Raw genomic sequence first — 20,021 nt, forward strand, 5'->3', positions numbered from 1 at the left:
TGTCAGAGCCAAAGCTCATGTTGACCCCTGCGAAATCTGAGCTTAGGGTGATGCTGATGTAGCAAGGAGATTACATGAGAGTCAAAGGCAGGGAGTAAAGAACTAGGAGGAAACAGCAGAGGAACTCAATGCTGGCAGGGGGAACAGAAAGAGGGTCATGTTAAGCTCTGCGAGAGCTGAAGCTCATATTTACTCCAGCGGGAGTCTGAGCCATGAGGGGGTTTGCTAGGGATGGACAGATAGATGGCTTTGGCTTGAGAATAAAGGGGTGGCCAAGATTGGGCTGAGAGGTTTGAAAGAAACAACTTGGGTTCTTTGAGATGAAAAGACTGAGGCGAAGGTAGGATTTGAAAGGCTTCAGAGAACCAATGACCAAGGGTCTGGATCTGGTGCTGGGAAAGCCTTTTAATAATGCCAATTCTGAATGAATGGCTGGAGATTGGTTCGGGAGGAAATCCTGAGAGGTGGACAACTTTGAGGTGTTTCTGGAACCAGAGATGTGATACTGGACGATTAGCGTCATCAGTAAAAAGGGGGGCTAGGGGGTTTGTTTCTTATAATCCTCGAGTGTAGGTATACTATAGAGTTTGGACTGGGTGGGTGAGGGCAGGAATGTTGAAGATGTAAATGAAATGTTCTTTGTCAATAGATCTATCTTACTTTGCAGGACGAGGAAACCCTTTCTTTCCTAATCACACAAAATTAGATCTGCTATGGTGGGTTGGAGTGAGGGTTGAGTTTAAATGTTTCATGCTGTGATGTGTGACTGAAGGGTCTGAAGGTTACTACTTTAATGGTAAGTGATATGGAGTTTGGTGGAGGTTATAATGGGGGTGGCTTAAGGTAATGTCATTTGTGGAAAGGGATGGACAGGCGTTGAGTTGGGGTCCACTTCTGTAGCCAGTGACCAAAGTTTCTGGAAAGAAAATGAGAGAGAGTCAGTGATTTGGTTTTGCAACCTGGCACGTATTATGCAGACATGATAAATTGACTAATGTCAAATAAGACATCTTAAAAGTAGCATTAAAGCTTAGAGAGTAGGAACGCCTTTGTCTATGCATTATATTGTTTCTTCCTCAACACAATAAATGAGAATCCTAGAGGTGGACCATTCTTCTCTCCATAGTATGGCGGCAGCGACTATTGGGTACAGTTTGAAGAAAGCTGATGAACAATGGTTTCTAGAGTGGAAATAGATTGAGGGGGCCATGTGGTGGCAACCAGTGGCCTCTGAGTACCCTTGGAACCCAACTGATGGGGTAGCACCAGTAAATAGACAAATATCTAATGGGGGTGCGAACAATCTCTGCAGAAGAAGGAACAGCCGTTCCATAGCTTAAGGAAGCAATCCATAAGCGGAGTTCATTGTGGGTGGGTTTTGAGAGAGAAATTGTGCCTTTTAAATCGTGACTTGTGGTAGGGAGCTGGAGTAGGAAAGTTTGAGGTAAATTTGCACTGTGAATTTTAGGTGGCCGAGGATAGATAACAGTATGTATTTAATTCAAGTCTCTTTCTTATAATACAAGAGAAATTATCCAGCCAATTTTCTCTTTAGGAAGAGAAGCTTGGAATTTGAGCAAATCGAAGTTGATGCCTAGAAATTCGATAAATGTATTGGGTCCAGCCTTCTGCGAGCAGAATACCTAGATTGGCGAAAACCTTTTGGTGATCTCTAGGTGTTTGGCTGGAGGCAATGTGGGGGGGTGATTAGAATATCATCTAAAGTTGGATAAGGTGGGGGATTCTGCGATTGTTAGAAAGAAGCCAGTGATGGAGAATTTGCAAGTTGCACTGCTTATGGGATAAATGCGTGAAACCTTGAGTGGTGGGGCAGAGAATGGTCAAACATAAAGTGGTTGTCGATCTCTTTTTAAATAAGATGATCCACAATTTCTGGTTCAATCAGCAAAAGCTGACTGAATATTAGGATAGGACGGGAGAGCTGAGGTGCCCGGGTGGAATCCATAGGTTAGACCTGAAATGAGAAAATCAGAAAAATTAGTGGTGAGAACGCAGTTCTCTAGCGAGGTGAGGAATCGACAGACAGATAGTGTTTTAAATGTTTTGGTAGACGTTCATTCCCCCCCAGGATAGTGGAGGGCCAAGGATATTGAGCATGGCTTGGCTGGTGATCTTAAAAATACCTCTTTAAAGTGGAGTAGGTGAAGTGATAAGTTTAAATTCCTGTGACATATTACGATCGGACTTTTATGATCGATGGATGCTTATTGTCATTAGGTGGGTAATTTTATTTTAGAAGTTAAATAGCTATTGGAAGTGGCAGGGTTTGTTTATTTATATGCATGTTTATTTATTTATGTTAGTTATTTGTTTTATTTATTTATTTATTTAACTTCTAAAATGATGTTGTCATTTAATTTGCACTTGAACAATACTTATTAAACTGTGTCAATTAAATGTTTACTATGGGCTTTACTTTAATCTGATTGATTAAATAACATTACATTTGGAATCTTAACATGAATGAAATCAGAAGCATAATTGGCCCAATTCATTCACAAAGTCTTTGCAACCAAGTCTGTTCATAACTATCGTAAGAGAGGGCGGGACCATCTCATGTTCTGACAGCTTGGATGGTGACACTTCTCTTTTCAGCTATTGGCTCAATGAAGTGTCAATCAAAAGGTCGGCAGCCATTTTGTTAGACCATAATACAAGTGTTTTTGTCTGAAAGATACTACTTTACTGAAAGCACTCCAGCAACAAGTTTGGATGACAGCAGCGTATCCATGTATGTTTCTAAACATGTAAACATGTTGTGGACTAAAGTTTTATGGATTGGATTGCTTTAATCCTTGCAGTCAAATCAGCCAGGCTGTTAAAATGTTATGGACCTGTAAACAGACAGCAAGCTTGAAAGGTGGGTTTATTTGCTTTGTTATAATCTCTGCTTGTTTACAGATTATAGGAGGACGTTAAGTCCATAGTGTTTGTGTCTTTAAAATGGTTTAAGTTATTTTTTTATTTATGAGAGTCTTGCTTTTCTAAAGACATAAGAAATATTTAGTCTTTTGGAGAGTAGTTTCTCCTTAAAGAGAGAAGTTTCCCCTTAAAGCTTACTACGTTACCACAGGTGGACCGCGAAGAGCGGTGAGAGTTTGGCTTCATTGCAGTGGCTGAAGTCTCAGGGAGAGCAGGGCTCTGGTTGCAGTTGTAGATATTGTTGGTTATTTCCATATTGATGGGCTAAAAAGTGCAATGCTGTAAAAGCTTTTAGAGCTAAAGCTTTTTAGAAGCAGGAAGCTTTCTTCCAGACGAAGATAGTTGTAGAAAGGAAATGAGGATATATATAGTGGTTTAGGATCCTTTGATTGGAGGATCATAATTAGTTAATGTGGACCAGCTGGGTAAATCATGAGCACATGCTCCTTTTGAAATTAGTTTAAAACTAAACTTCACTTATTAAAATACATCAAGTGATAATTTTAATATATTTGTACAAGTCGGGATTCAAACCCAGGCCATTTGCAGCACAGAAACTCTGTGTACACATACGATCCTCTAGGCTACATGAGATAGAGATTTTTTTGACCCGGCTGTTGAAGCACCTCTGAAATGGCCGATGCTTTGAATTGCTTCAGTCACGTGACCTGGTCTTTCAGAACACTTTAGTCACTTGACCTGGGTGTTTTAAATCACCTTAGTCATGTGACCTGGTGTTTCGAATAGCACTGGTATCTTGACATTGTGTCAAAATGTCAGTTTCACATCAGCCATTCCTAGTCTTGAAGTGTATGATCAAACTGGTGTGATCAGTCTAGGCTAGTTCATGGAGCACATCACACTGGTGTGATTAGAACATACAGTGCATCACATTATCAATTTAGATCATAAAATCTAAATTGAAATCTCTTTTCCAATGATAGCTAATGCTGAGTCAGAGAAAGAAGTGTATGGCACTTGTTTAAAATCACAATTTATGTTATGTGTGTAGACCATACAATGTGATCATTATTAAGCTCTTTATAAATGATGAAATACCTGTTCTTACACATATTTTAAAAGTGACGCTGTGGCGCAGTGGGTAGCACAATCGCCTCACAGCCAAAAGATCTTTGTTTTGAGCCTCGACTGGGTCAGTTAGCATTTCTCTGTGGAGTTAGCATGTTCTCCCCATGTTCGCGTGGGTTTCCTCGGGGTGCTCTGGTTTCCCCCACAAACCACAGACATGTGGTATAGGTGAATTTGGTAAACTAAATTGACCGTAGTGTATGTGTGTGAGTGAGTGAGTGATTATTGGGTGTTTCCCAATAATGGTTTGTGGCATGAAGGCAATCCGCTGTGTAAAACGTGCTGGATAAGTTGGCGGTTTATTGCACTGTGGTGATCCCATATTAATAAAGGGACTAAGCTGAAAATAAAATGAATAAATGAATGCATGATTGAATGAACGAACACATATTTTGAGAAACGGAATATTATACGCATCAAGAAAATATACACAAAAAATCACATATGCATGAATCATAAGGACTGTGGTGTCTTTCATAACTGACTTTAAACTTTAAAATTATGTGTTTTAAATAAGAATCACATTAAAAACTCACACAAGGGGGTCAGTTGGAGTGTTTAAAACTTGCATGAGAAAGGGTGAAGCAGCTGAAATTCATTTTTTAAGATTTTGTTTCAAAGCTCATTCGCTCGGGAAAATAGGGAATCTTGAGAACATTGGCATTGATTTATGACTATACAACATATGGAGAATAAAACATTTTACCTTCATTGTAGTGTTTGCTGAATGTGAAAGCAGGGCATGTGTTTTCATTTCATCAGAACAATGAGAGAAACAAATGAATTATTTGTTTTGGTCTCTAAGATGGTGTGGCTATTTTTTACTCTTTTTTTTCAGAGTGCAGATCAAATTGGTTTTTGTGGAATGTGACCTTTTCTTTTCTTTCATCAATGAATCCCCTTTAGCTATTTACACCACATGAATACTTAATAGAATGAATTGTAAGTTTGTCAGTCTTCAATTAATGGTTCAGTCAGAGGGTGTAAGTCATTTGTATGGAAATGTGCTTTGTGAATGCAGCTGCTCAGATTTATTTACTTCTTTTCTAACTAGAACTGTTCAGTCGTCATTTTATTGTCACCTGCTCTTTCTTAGTCTTATAAAAACATCAGCACTAGTCTGAACCTAGATGTCTGGTTGTTTCGTAAACTCATCAGCTGTCTACCATTATGCCCAAACTTGTCCAAATCTGGTTTTAGATAAGATGAAAGCTGTTTCAGTGAAGTTGTTTAGAAGAGCTCAAACATATATTTGGAATTTTAAGCAGGAAAAACAATGGTGTTGGCTTTGTTAATGACATGCAGTATGTTTGGGCATAATTACATCCAAAAATATCTCTTTGCACATTTAGTTTGGAAAAGAGCACAAAATGCAGAATTGCAAAGTTGTATACAGTCTTACTAATAGAATTTACTTAATGTTCAGATTCCTAACCAAAAATGACTTGACATTGAGTGATTTAGTAACAACTCACACAATCAGCAAATTTGAATCAATTCACTTAATTTTGAGCAGGTTTTACACAGATTTGTGAATCTTTTATCCTGACCAGACTCAAAAGAATCATTTGTTCATGAATTGGTCATCAAAGCATGTTCTGGGTTTTTTGCTATGTGATAGAACCAATACCCAAAGTGTATTAAAGGGACAGTTCACGCAAAAAAAAACGTCAGTCATTTTCTGTACTCATGCTCTACTCATTCCAAACTTATATAAATTAATTTCTTCAACTAAACACAAAAGAACTCCACTACAAATATTGGATCATTTCCTTCTGTCTCTCAACATCCACATTACTCCTGAGCCGCCACACACTCCAACACTGGTTACCTTTCGCAGAAACCTACGATCTCTCTCACCCAATAGACTATCCACCATTGTTTCAGACTCTCTTCCTCCATCTTGCAAACTCTCTGCACTTGATTCGAACAGTGCCACTGATACACTCTGCTCCACACTAGCATCATGTCTAGACCGATTATGTCCTCTTGCATCCAGGCCAGCCCGTGCCAGTCCTCCTGCACCCTGGCTCTCGGATGCTCTCCGTGAGCATCGCTCAAAACTTCGGGCTGCAGAGAGAATTTGGCGGAAAACTAAAAATCCTGCACAGCTCTTAACATACCAAACTCTTCTGTCCTCTTTCTCAGCTGAGGCTACTTTTGCAGAGCAGACATATTACCGTCTGAAAATCAACAATGCCACTAATCCTCGCCTACTTTTTAAAACATTTTCCTCCCTCCTCTATCCTCCTCCTCCACCCGCATCCTCCACACTTACTACTGATGACTTTGCTACATTCTTTTGCACCAAAACTGCAAAAATCAGTGCTCAATTTGCTGCACCTACAACAAACACGCAAGATACACCACCAACACCACACACACTCACCTCTTTTTCTCAGCTCTCTGAGTCTGAGGTGTCCAAACTCGTGCTATCTAGCCATGCAACCACCTGTCCACTCGATCCCATTCCCTCTCATCTCTTGCAAGCCATCTCTCCTGCAGTCATACCAACACTGACTCACATAATTAACACATCTCTTGACTCTGGTTAATTCCCCACTTCATTTAAGCAGGCTAGGGTAACCCCACTGCTAAAGAAACCCAACCTGGACCATACGCTACTTGAAAACTACAGACCAGTATCCCTGCTTCCATTCATGGCCAAGATTCTGGAGAAAGTAGTGTTCAATCAAGTCCTGGACTTTCTTACTCAAAACAATCTCATGGACAACAAGCAATCCGGCTTTAAGAAAGGCCACTCAACTGAGACTGCCCTGCTCTCGGTCGTGGGGGATCTCAGACTGGCTAAAGCAGACTCTAAATCATCAGTCCTCATTTTGCTGGACTTGTCAGCTGCTTTTGACAGTGTCAACCACCAGATCCTGCTATCTATGCTCGAGTCACTGGGCGTTGCGGGCACTGTTATACAATGGTTCAGATCTTACCTCTCTGACAGGTCATTCAGGGTGTCTTGGAAGGGAGAGGTTTCCAACCTACAGCATCTAAACACTGGGGTACCTCAAGGCTCTGTTCTTGGGCCACTTCTTTTCTTTATCTACACATCATCTCTAGGACCAGTCATCCAGAGACATGGATTCTCCTACCACTGCTATGCTGATGATACCCAGCTATACCTCTCTTTTCATCCTGATGATCCCTCGGTTCCAGCTCGCATCTCAGCCTGCCTGTTGGATATTTCACACTGGATGAAAGATCATCATCTTCAGCTGAACCTCGCAAAAACGTAAATGCTTGTAGTTTCTGCCAACTCGACTCTACACCATAGCTTTTCAATCCAGATGGATGGGGCAACCATTACTGCATCCAAAATGGTGAAAAGCCTTGGAGTAATGATTGATGACCAACTAAACTTCTCTGACCACATTTCTAGAACTGCTCGATCGTGCAGATTCGCACTCTATAACATCAGAAAGATCCGACCCTTCTTATCTGAACATGCAGCTCAACTCCTTGTTCAAGCTCTTGTTCTCTCCAAACTGGATTACTGCAACTCTCTACTAGCTGGGCTTCCAGCTAACCCTATCAAGCCTCTTCAACTGCTCCAGAACGCAGCAGCACGAGTTGTCTTCAATGAACCTAAACGAGCACATGTCACTCCGCTGCTAGTCCGTTTGCACTGGCTGCCAGTTGCTGCTCGCATCAAATTCAAAGCTCTGATGTTTGCCTACAAAGTGACTTCTGGCCTTGCTCCTTCTTATCTGCTCTCACTTCTGCAGATCTATGTGCCCTCCAGAAACTTGCGTTCTGTGAATGAACGTCGCCTCGTGGTTCCATCCCAAAGAGGGAAGAAATCACTTTCGCGAACGCTCACGCTCAATCTGACCAGTTGGTGGAATGAACTCCCTAACTGCATCAGAACAGCAGACTCAGTCGCTATTTTCAAGAAACGACTAAAAACTCAACTATTTTGTCTCCACTTCACTTCCTAATCTGCAATTGCCTCTCTGAATGTCACACTAACTGTACAAAAAAAAAAAAAAATTCTAATACTACTAATACTTCCCTTCTTAGAATTTACAGACCTGAAACTTGCCTATGGCACTTATTCATTGTTGCTCTTAGTTGTGTAAATTGCTTCCTTGTTCTCATTTGTAAGTCGCTTTGGATAAAAGCGTCTTCTAAATGACTAAATGTAAATGTAAATCATTTTGTTGTTGGTGTAATCCTGTGTTTGGATCTCATATTACTCTCCTCCTACTGAGTATGAAGGTCTAAAGAGGCAATGATGTAAAGTAGATGTTACTCTTTGATCTTTCCTGGTACTTTGACTTCATACTGAGACAAAATATGAACTGAACCTTATTAGCAGCTTAGCTTCAATAAAAGCTGTTTTTGGACCAACAACGAAATTTTAAGTATCGAAATTTTGAGTATCGATAATCAATATAAGTAAATATAAATCATTGTGAATCTTGTAAATTCAAGAAAATATTAGAACCCTTTGCAATCATGTTTATTGTTATTTTGTCATATCTTTAAATCTGTTCAGCTTTAATACGTTTATATTGTTTGTTTTCAAAAATAATGCATTTCAGACATATACTGGATCAATCCTGGTAGCGGTGAATCCATACCAGCTTCTGCCCATCTACACCCCCGATCAGATCCGGCTCTACACCAACAAAAAGATCGGAGAGATGCCGCCGCACATCTTTGGCATTGCAGACAACTGCTACTTCAGCATGCAAAGAAACAAGAAGGACCAGTGCTGCATCATCAGGTAACTAAAAGCCTGCACAGCAGCATGAGGATTAATGTTTTTACTACTGGTTAGTGCACATGACCCTGTTTACCATGTTGCGTGTTCAGCGGTGAGTCTGGAGCTGGAAAGACGGAGAGCACCAAGCTCATCCTGCAGTTCCTGGCAGCTATAAGTGGCCAACACTCCTGGATTGAGCAGCAGGTTCTGGAGGCCAACCCGATTTTGGAAGGTTAGGAAGACCATCTGTAAACCTATGACTTATCCCCTAACTGTTTGACACTGATCTTGTAATTGCTTGTGCCAAGTCACATCTTTTACAGCCCAGCGATCTGCTCTACATCGTTGGTAAAGAAGCATTCGAAGGTTCAGAATATTGAAGCAACAGGACATAATCAATAATTAAAGAGATTTTGGTTGATTTTAAGTGATTTGTGACCTCAAGCGATTTAATTGTTGTCATTGTGAACAGGGCTTAACACTTCACCCTTCTGTGCCATGTCTCTGCTTATGGATTCATGCCCAGCTTCTCACATGCTTAAGCCTCAGAAGCAAACTTGAGGCTTTAGGCACGATCTCGAGCAGCTTGTTTACTGAAACGTGTCACTGAATCAGAAACAGAGGCAGTTGTTAAAGACTTTTGGTTTATTTTATGCAATAATTGCTCTGAATGAATTTTAATTCCAGAAGAGAAATCAGTTTACATAACCTAACATTACAAATTATATTACATAAATCAAAACGCAGAGTGACACAGTGGCTCAGTGGTTAGCACTGTCACCTCACAGCAAGAAGGTTGCTGGTTTGGGTCCCCGCTGGGTCAGTTGGCATTTTTGTGTGGAGTTTGCATGTTCTCCTTGTGTTGGTGTGGGTTTCCTCTGGGTGCTCTGGTTTTCCCCACAGCCCAAAGACATGCGGTATAAGTGAACTGAACAAACTAAATTGTCCGTAGTGTAGTGTACAGCTGGAAGGGCATCCGCTGTGTAAAACATATGCTGGGAAAGTTGGCGGTTCATTCTGCTGTGGCGATCCCTGATGAAAAAAAGAGACGAAGCCAAAGGAAATTGAATGAATAAATTAATTATAACTCTAGAACTAAGTAAATGAAGATTTTTAAGTTTTCTCTTTTTTATGAGCTCTTTATCTAAAAAAATATAGCAGACTAGGCTATATTTAATTTTATTTCATGGGAAGTCATGGCCTAATTTTGGTGGGATTTTTTTTTTATTATTATTTACATTATTATTTTTGACAGGTGAGAAACCTGACTAAAAACACTGAATCACCTATTGCTGACTCCCCTAGTCTGTGTGTGTGCACTTGGATGGGAATAGTACAGAGCACAAAGTCTGAATGTCGGTCTGCACATTTAGCAACAAATCACTTTACTTTTACTTTCACTTTTAATCTTAATTTCTCTATTGTGTCAGCTTTGAATTTCTTTTCATTTTAATTAAAATTCTATTTCAGCATGTGAAGATGTTGCCAAACCAATTCGAGCTTCAACTGATGAACTGAAAGAGTATAAAATATAAAAGACCTGTCACTCATATTTCTGAATATAGAACAATGCAACAGTCAGTATGGTTCACTGTTGCTTCCACATAGGGCTGGGTGATATGGCAAAAATACATTCTCGATAGTTATTTCCCATGTTGAATGATAATGATATATATTTCTATATAAGTTGTTAATGCTTCCAGATTTAAAAGAGCCTCCCAACAATGACTAAAGCTACAAAAATTAGATACTCCATTAAATGGCATAACATACGGTAATTTTGGCCAATAAATTTTCGGTGGCAGAAAATTCAATGCATCTCTAATATCAATGCTCTTTTTAGATTCCCATTGTTGCAGATTTCTGCTGTGTGATTGGCTCTTAGATCAATAAAGAGTAAAAAAAGTCCAGCGCTTATCATTGTTATTGACATAAATTTTATTGCTTTGTTTGGCTTAACCGTTCTTGACAATTAGGACAGTGAATAGTGACAGAAGACAGTGAATAGTACAGTCCCTTAGCATCGATGTTAACCCGTTGGTCTTCAAGTAGCTTAACCCAAAGTACTGTCTGTGAGACACTACATTATAGCAAAGGATATGACCCCCCCGGAGATTACCCAACAGGTTTGTTTGACCGTTTGGTTTACATCTTTTCAATTACAAATACTTGTTTGCAAATAAAACAAACCATACAATCTACCAGACTTTAGTTGAAATTAGAGGAATTTCCCAAATGCACTGCTGTCTCTTTTCTCTGTGTCTAACTTCCACCGTGTGTCACATCACAATGAGGCTGAGATTTCTTTCTTTTAAGTTTTTCTTGTTTCCACAGCATTTGGTAATGCCAAGACAATACGCAATGACAACTCAAGCCGGTTTGGAAAATATGTTGATATTCACTTCAACAAGCGAGGAGCTATTGAGGGGGCAAAGATCGAGCAGTACCTGCTGGAGAAATCAAGAGTTTGCAGACAGGTGAGTAAGGGACTCTCTTCATCATGCTATTGATTGCAGAGAAATATCAGTGATAAAATAACATTTAATTGTCTTTGTAGGCAGCGGATGAGAGGAACTATCATATATTCTATTGTATGCTGGCAGGCATGAGCCCGGATCAGAAGACTAAATTAGGTCTGGGCCGGGCCACAGACTACACTTATCTTACTATGGTGAGGGTCTGTGTTTTTATCAGTTCAGACTAATGCACTTTGAATAGCATTTGAATGAACTCTTTCCATTAAAGTGCCCCTGTTGTGCTTTTTCATATCTTGCCTTTAAAGTAGTGTGTGCTGTGGTGTATTTTTTCACCTTCAAAGGATGATTCAATTCAATGCATGATTATTTCTATAGAGCTTTTACCATGTAGATGTGTCAAAGTAGCTTAACATAGAAGTTCTAGTAAATTGAAACTGTCACTCCAGTTTTCAGCGTTGAAGTTTAGATTAGTTCAAAGTGGTATAAATTTCACAGCTGAAAGTCCAAACACTAGAGCAAGATCCACAAGTCCCAGCCAAGCAAGCCAGGGGCAACAGTGGCGAGGAACAAACTTCACCAATTAAGGAAGTGAAGAGAAAAACCTCAAGAGAAACCAGGCTCTGTTGGGTTCGATCATTTTTCCTCTGGCCAAGCTTCTTGTGCAGAGTCGCAGTCTAGGCGCCAGAGGCTGGAGAACGTTCGAGGTTACAGAAGTAACCCTTTGTTCCCCGAGGAGGGGAACGGAAGTGCCATGAATGGGAGGATTCGGATCAGAAGCCGCTTATCTGGAGAGTATTGAACGGGCCAATGAATGAAATTAATTGGCAGCGTAAGCTTGCGCAGGTGTGCGACATCTGCAATTATCTCAGCATATAAGCACACCTGAAGCCAGCAGACGCCATCCTTTTAAGCTGAAGAGACTTTCAAACAGCTAAGGGACAGTCATTATGGCGACGGAATATGGCACTTCCGTTCCCCTCCTCGGGGAACGAAGGGTTACTTCTGTAACCTCGAACGTTCCCCTTCGGTTGGGGAACTTCAGTGCCATAAATGGGAGAATATGGAAAGCGCCATAATGACTGCACCTTACCAACACCCCCGATGAGGAGATAGTCAAGCAAGCGTGACGCACCCACATCATGGGGGGCACGGTCCTCCAACGTGTCCCTGGCCCTAATTTATCCTACTTCAACAGAAGTTTTACGGATTTAGATATATTTTTTGGGAAGTCGTGAGCATCTAGATAATTCTAGGAAATACGACAGTACGTTGGGAAGCGTGCAATCCCGATAGGGAGGACGCTGCGGAGGCCATCCGTTACCCAAGGGGGGGATAGATGGCAGAATTTACCTATGGACTAGCCCTAAAAAGGGGGAGTACGCATAGCAAAAGAGTGGTTAGCGGAGAGGGAAGACACGGGTCCGCCCAGGGGGGGGACTTAACCGTGGCGGAATAAGCATATGGGATCGCCTAATGGGGATCACGCATAGCAGGCACCTATACCCAAAACGCGGGCTGACCAGCGGGCGAACCTACAACGTAGTGGGCCAGCAAGTGACTCCTCCGCTGAGTCAGTGCTGGGGGCCACGGAGGAATCTGCAGGGCTCACCTGACGGGGAACTTTACTGACAGATAAAAAAGGCGCACGTACCTCCGTGTTTAGGGAGAATGGCGCCGCAAGCGTGTTTCAACACCCTACCGAGTTGTCTCCTCAATCACCAAAGGGTTACCTAATACCCTTGAGGAAACCGGCTCCACTCGCAGATTGTAAAACCTTGCAAATGTGTTGGGTGTCGCCCAGCCCGCAGCTCTACAGATGTCTGTTAGAGAGGCGCCGCGTGCACGCGCCCAAGAGGATGCAACGCTCCGAGTGGAGTGTGCACGTACTCCCGGGGGACACGGCTGACCTCGACTCGAATAAGCGAGTGAAATGGCATCCACAATCCAGTGGGATAATCTTTGTTTCGATACGGCACTTCCCTGCTGCCGACCGCCATAACAGACAAAGAGCTGCTCAGATGATCTAAAATTCTGAGTACGGTCCACATAAATGCGCAGAGCGCGAACTGGACAAAGTAAAGAAAGGGCTGGGTCTGCCTCCTCCGGGGGCAGCGCTTGCAGGTTCACTACCTGATCTCTAAAGGGGGTGGTAGGAACCTTGGGCACATAACCGGGGCGGGGTCTCAGGATAACGTGAGAGTAATCCGGCCAGAATTCCAGGCACGAGTCACTGACCGAAAATGCCTCCAGGTCCCCGACCCTCTTGATGGAGGCCAACGCAACCAGCAGAGCTGTCTTCAGGGACAGAAATCTTAGAGATACTGATTCGAGTGGCTCAAAGGGATCGGATCGCAGACTCGTGAGAACGAGGGCGAGATCCCAAGAGGGCATGAGAGGGGGGCGAGATGGATTAATTCGCCTAGCACCCCTAAGGAACTGGATGACCAGGTTATGCTTTCCCACGGTGCCGCCAGCTACCGCGCTATGATAAGCGGAGATGGCGGCCACGTAAACCTTGAGAGTGGAGGGCGACAGCCTGCTGTCCAACTTCTCTTGAAGGAAAGAGAGCACAACACTAATCTGGCAATTTCGGGGGTCTTCTCTGCGAGAGACGCACCATTCAGTGAATAGACTCCACTTCAGGGCGTAGGCGCGCCTCGTGGAGGGGGCTCTAGCCTGAGTGATGGTATTAACCACCGCAGTCGGTAGGTTACCTAAGTCTTCCTCGCGTCTAGGGACCACACGTGGAGGTTCCAAAGATCGGGGCGAGGGTGCCAGATGGTGCCCTGTCCCTGAGAGAGTAGGTCCTCTCTCAAAGGGATCCGCCAGGGGAGGGCCGTCGCGAGGAGTGAGAGCTCTGATATCCAGGTCCGGTTGGGCCAAAGGGGCGCAACTAGCAGAACCTGTTCCTCGTCCTCCCTGACCTTGCACAGAAACTGCGCGAGCAGGCTCACTGGGGGAAACGCATACTTGCGCATGCCCCGAGGCCAGCTGTGGGCCAGTGCATCCGTGCCGAGAGAGCCCTCGGTCAGGGAAAAAAACAACTGGCAGTGAGCGTTCTCGGGGGAAGCAAACAGATCGATCTGGGCCTCCCCGAATCGCGCCCATATCAGCTGAACAGACTCGGGGTGGAGTCTCCATTCTCCAGGGCGTAACAGCTGTCGTGAGATCGCATCGGCTGCACGATTGAGCGTGCCTGGGACGTGAATGGCGCGCAGCGATTTCAGCCGCGGGTGACTCCAGAGGAGCAGACGGCGGGCGAGCTGAGACATGCGGCGAGAGCGCATACCCCCCATGCGGTTGATATACGCCGCCGCCGCCGTACTGTCCGTCCTGACCAGCACGTGTTGCCGCTCCAGCACCGGTAAAAAGCGGTGGAGAGCGAGGAACACTGCCAACAGCTCTAGGCGATTGATATGCCAATGCAGCTGGGCACCCTTCCAGAGGCCCGCAGCCGCATGCCCGCGACACACGGCCCCCCAACCCGTGTTGGAAGCGTCTGTTGAAACAACAACATGGCTGGACGCCTGTCCTAGAGGCACACCGGCCTGTAGGAACGAGGGGTCGTTCCAAGGGCTGAGGGCGCGGCGACACAGCGCAGTAACCGAGACCCGGTGTGTGCCCGCGTGCCATGCGCGTCTGGGGACCCGATCGTGAAGCCAGTGCCGAAGTGGTCTCATATGGAGCAACCCGAGCGGCGTGACGGCGGCTGCGGATGCCATATGCCCCAGGAGCCTCTGAAAGAACTTCAGTGGGACCACTAGTTTGCTGTCGAGCTCCCTCAGACAGTTCAGCAACAGGCGAGCGCGTTCCTCGGAGAGGTGCGCTACCATGGTGATCGAGTCCAGCTCCATCCCGAGAAAAGAAATCCTCTGCACGGGGGCGAGTTTGCTCTTTTCTCGGTTGACCTGAAGCCCCAGTAGGCGGAGATGCCGAAGCACCTCGTCCCTGTGCATAATCAATTGCTCCCGCGAGTGGGCTAAAATCAGCCAGTCGTCGAGATAACTGAGTATGCGAATGCCTGCGAGCCGAAGGGGCGCTAGGGCACCCTCCGCGAGTTTGGTGAAGACCCGCGGAGACAGAGAGAGCCCGAAGGGGAGGACCTTGTACTGCCACGCTCGACCCTCGAACGCAAACCGCAGAAATTGGCGGTGGCGTGGAAGAATGGAGACATGGAAATACGCGTCCTTCAGGTCTATGGCTGCAAACCAATCCCGAGGACGAACGCATTGGAGAATGCGCCTCTGCGTGAGCATTCTGAACGGCAGCTTGTGCAGACAGCGGTTCAAAACGCGCAGAACTAGGATTGGCCGTGACCCACCGCTCTTTTTGGGTACGATGAAGTATGGGCTGTAAAACCCACTCTCCATCTCGGCTGGAGGAACCGGCTCGATTGCACCCTTCGCCAGGAGGGCAGCAATCTCCTCTCGCAAGACAGGGGCGGACAGGGGGTTGACCCTGGAGAAATACACGCCCGTAAACTTGGGGGGCCGTTTCGCGAACTGAATCGCGTAACCGAGTCTGATTGTGCGTATGAGCCACCGCGAGGGGCTGGCCCGCGCTAACCAGGCAGGCAGAGCCCTCGCTAATGGAGTCATCGCTACAATCGCTGACGTACCAGCGGTGGGGCAGCGCAGAGTGGGTGTGCTGATCTGGGAAGCACGAGGGTCCCGCGGAAGAGCTGGAGGAGAGCGATTCGCTCTGGCTCCGCACCCTGACTCCGGAGAGGGGGCTGGAGGGCTGAGGGAAGGGAGACCGTCCCCCCAGCGCTCGTGAGCCACTGGCGAAGCACGTAGAGTCTGCGAGCCGGAAGGCAGCGCGTCCCGGACTGGCAGAACTCGTGCAGTCACATCCGGGGAAGGGAAAAAGTGCTCTTTTACTGATGTTTTGGTGGCACTGAAAAGTACCGTTGTTATCGGGGCCCCGCCCTCCAGCGGGGAAAGAGCAAGTTTCCTCTTCTCCGGATGGCCTGTCTCAGGGACGCTTCGCGGTCCATTTACCGGACTTAACGGCGCCCTGGGCAGGAGGGGCTGCCTGCTTTCGAGGTGAACGCCGCGCCCGCTTGGCCGGAGGCGCAGGCGGGGGCGGGGCAGCACTCGTTGGCGGGCGCCCTCGGCGAGGAACAGCGGAGGTGGATGGCTCGGCGGGCGGAGCGGGCTTACGACCACGCCGATAGATGACATTGCCCATCGCATCCGACTGCTCTTTCACCGCCTTGAATTCCTGGGTGAATTCACCGACGGTGTCGTCGAACAGGCCAGCCTGGGATATGGGCGAGTCAAGAAAGCGAACTTTGTCAACGTCGCGCATATCGGCCAGGTTTAGCCAGAGGTGGCGTTCCTGAACCACAAGTGTGGACATCGTCCTCCCCAGCGCACACGCGGCGGACTTAGTAGTCCGAAGAGCATAGTCGGTCGCGGTGCGCAGCTCATGTAATAAGCTTGGGTTGGACCCGCCCTCGTGCAGCTCGGCCAGCGCCTGCGCTTGGTAGCGCTGGTAGGTGGCCATCGCGTGCAAAGCAGAAGCAGCCTGGCCCGCAGCCTTATAAGCTCTGGCTCCGAGGGAGGCAGACAACCTACAGGCTTTGGACGGGAGGCGGGGCAAACCCCGCCACGTAGAGGCGCCGCGCGGACAAAGATTGACCGCGATAGCGCGCTCCACTGACGGGATCGCCTCATACCCCCTGGCAGCTCCGCCGTCAAGGGCGGTGAGGGCGGAGGCACTCGCAGCACGGGCAGAGAAAGGTGCCCTCCAGGACTGCGTGAGCCTACTGTGCACTTCCGGGAAGAAGGGGACGAGAGGCTTCGAAGGCTTCGCCTTCTGGTCCTCTACGTAGCACCCATCTAGTCGGTCCGGCCGCGGAGCTGGGGGATAAACCATCTCCAACCCCACGGCCGAAGCAGCCCGGGAAAGCACGGCTAACATGTCCGCTTCAGGATCCGATTTGACAGCGCTCACCTGCCCGGAGGGGGCGAGCGGGTCCGGATCTTCGTCGGACAGTGAAAGCCCACCCTCCGATGCCGCGGAGGACATCTGATCTCCGGTGTCAGCGAGTGTGAGAGCTACCATCTGGTTAGACGGATCACTCTCACCACCCGAAGCTTGGATGGAGCGCCGTGAGGAGCGAGAGGTCCGCGAGCCCGTGGGCGGCGGATTAGCTCCCGCTGAAACCCTCAGATCTGCCCGAGCGCCCGCTGCTTTTTTAGAACAGGAGGCAACTGGGGTGGCTCGCTCTCTTGCGAAAGTTAGCCGCGATCTTAGCTGTGCAACGGTCATGGCATCGCAATGACGACATGAACCGCCCGCGAGCACCGCATTAACATGCTGGACCCCCAAACATGCAATGCAGTGATCGTGTCCATCATCCGGAGACAGGAAACCCCCGCATCCAGAAACGCACAGTCGGAGCGCCATCCTGAAAAGGACGTGCTGCACGACTGTGTTGCTCTTTTAAGAAAGTTGCAACTATACGCACCGCTCTGGAGGAGCCCAAAGAACCGCAGGCAAGGGAGTAACCCAGCTCGACCGTCTGCCACCGCGAAGACCCACTCTGGACCGGGAGACACACTCGTTCGCTCTGAAGTGCTGATCAGCAAGAGGAACCCTCATCGACTCACTCAGAAAGGATCTGAAGCGAAAAGGATGGCGTCTGCTGGCTTCAGGTGTGCTTATATGCTGAGATAATTGCAGATGTCGCACACCTGCGCAAGCTTACGCTGCCAATTAATTTCATTCATTGGCCCGTTCAATACTCTCCAGATAAGCGGCTTCTGATCCGAATCCTCCCATTCATGGCACTGAAGTTCCCCAACCGAAGGGGAACCCTGGATGTCCATCATGAAGATCATACTGGCCCACTGGATCAGTGCAAAGACTCGTCTGTCACTGGGGTCTTTCAGGAATCAGTCTCATGCACTCCACTCTTCCATGACCACCACAGCATCAGCTCACAATACAGCCTGGTCCAGAATTATGGATACCGTGGCATCATTTCTTCACAGGTCTTGGATCGCATCAATGAAGCTACATGGTCTTTACGGTCCTCGAGATGAGTGTCCTTAAGTAGAAATAGAGAATAAAGAAAATAATTTGCATAGCTTCTGTTCATAGTATGTGTTTAAACGAGATGCAAAAATGAAGTGTTATAAAGGAAAATAGTAGTTATACAAACAAACATAGAAACAAACATGTAAAGCATATGTCAAGTGGTTGTCAAGCTTGCTAAACTGTGTAGCACCCTCATGCTTCATATCGTTTTGTGATTCATTGTGTGTATGCTTTACTAGAAAGATAGGTCTTGAATCTAGTTTTGAACTGCGAGAGTTTGTCAAATGAGCTTTTGACATTATCAGGAAGGCTATTCCAGTGTTTAGGAGCCATAAATGAGAAGGCTTGACCTCCTTTAGTAGACGAAAGCCATTCTTGTCATTGAGTAAAGTGCTGTAGTGCAACTGAAAATTTGTTGCTGAAAATTCTGATGTAGTAATGGGTGTTTGTTTTCTGACAAGTAATGAAAGTAGCCAGACTAAGCCATCTGACCAATCAGAACTGAGTAGACGCTCAGAAATCGTTTTTTGACACTGAGAGAAAAGAGTGCAGGACTTTTTAAAGTTCAGATTCCAGTCCTGATACGGACACGTTGTCAGTTTCCAAAATAGAAAAGTTGACAAAGAAAATTTGAGTTTTCAAAGATGATTTGACAGACAGGTATGCATTTATATTACCCTGTTTGATTTGGAATGAGACAGTTGGAGTTGTGAAGAGTGGAAATGTCAAAATCTATTGTGAAACAAAAGCCAATGAAACAGACAGTGCCATTGCTCACATTACATTGCTCTGTATTTTTAACCATGTGACTTTTGACCTACCTCTGGTTTGTTTGTATGTTTTTTTTATTTTTCTTAATAATTGCTGACACTTAAATTGAGTTCCACTAATCATTTGGCCATTTTGATACTTGCTATTATTATATATTTTTAAAAAAGTATTTCATTTTTTCAATGGTTCATGTAAGTATGTGCATTATTATTAAAATCTAACTTTGTTATAGCCAGTTTTTCCAGATGTTTGGCATCGATGAAAATTCAGTTTTGGACCTTTGATTTGGTCCAAATCCCTGCTGTAGTTTATCTTATATGATCTTGACCTTGGATAGATGTAAATCTGTTGTGTAAGACCTCCAAAAGAAAAGAAAATTAGAAACTTTTAGAAGAGCATAATAGGGTTTTCATTCCCAAAAATTGTGCATTCCTTTGAAGAATATTCTGATTGCTTGTTTTATCATATAATTAAAGTAATCTGGACTTGGTCTTATAAGCTCCAACATAACAAAATAAATGGCATAAAATGATGTAATGGACGTGGTCCATATGGTTCATGCTTCATATTCAACAAAGTCATAGTAATTGTTTTTATTTTTGTTCATTGCAATTTTGGAGCTTAAAAATAACCTTTCCACATTAATTCCATTGTATAGAAATATGTAGCAAAGGCATTCATTTGTTTCCCACCAAATTACAAAATATATATACAAGTTTGGTGATTCACGAGGCATATACTGTAATATATACTGCCGTGTAACATTTTTATGCAAAAAACCAAGCCTAGGAACAAAGGTTGTGGAAACATATATATATATATATATATATATATATATATATATATATATATATATATATATATATATATATATATATATATATATATGTATATATATATATATATATATATATATATATATATATATATATATATATATATATATATATACAGTCTCCCTCTCTCTTTTC

General features: G+C 45.0%; 2 protein-coding genes across 11 annotated transcripts in view; one reads left to right on the forward strand and one right to left on the reverse strand.

Annotated features, from left to right (window-relative positions):
• Positions 1–20,021, reverse strand: part of LOC147838831 (odorant receptor 131-2-like) — a 1,093,102-nt gene that overhangs the window by 682,345 nt on the left and 390,736 nt on the right. The window lies entirely within an intron of this gene.
• Positions 1–20,021, forward strand: part of myo7ab (myosin VIIAb) — an 85,263-nt gene that overhangs the window by 18,380 nt on the left and 46,862 nt on the right. For 7 of the 9 annotated variants that reach the window (XM_087301146.1, XM_087301147.1, XM_087301144.1 and 4 more), the window contains 4 exons: positions 8,592–8,776; positions 8,866–8,987; positions 11,090–11,232; positions 11,313–11,426. In XM_087301146.1, the coding sequence (XP_087157272.1) occupies positions 8,592–8,776; positions 8,866–8,987; positions 11,090–11,232; positions 11,313–11,426 (564 nt within the window). Of the gene's footprint in view, positions 1–2,641; positions 2,882–8,591; positions 8,777–8,865; positions 8,988–11,089; positions 11,233–11,312; positions 11,427–20,021 lie in introns of those variants that run through there. The other 2 variants (XM_087301151.1, XM_087301152.1) reach the window with 1 other exon arrangement.

The sequence above is a fragment of the Danio rerio genome, chromosome 21, assembly GCF_052040795.2.
Source record: "Danio rerio strain M-AB ecotype USA chromosome 21, GRCz13ab, whole genome shotgun sequence".
NCBI classification, from domain to species: Eukaryota; Metazoa; Chordata; class Actinopteri; order Cypriniformes; family Danionidae; genus Danio; species Danio rerio.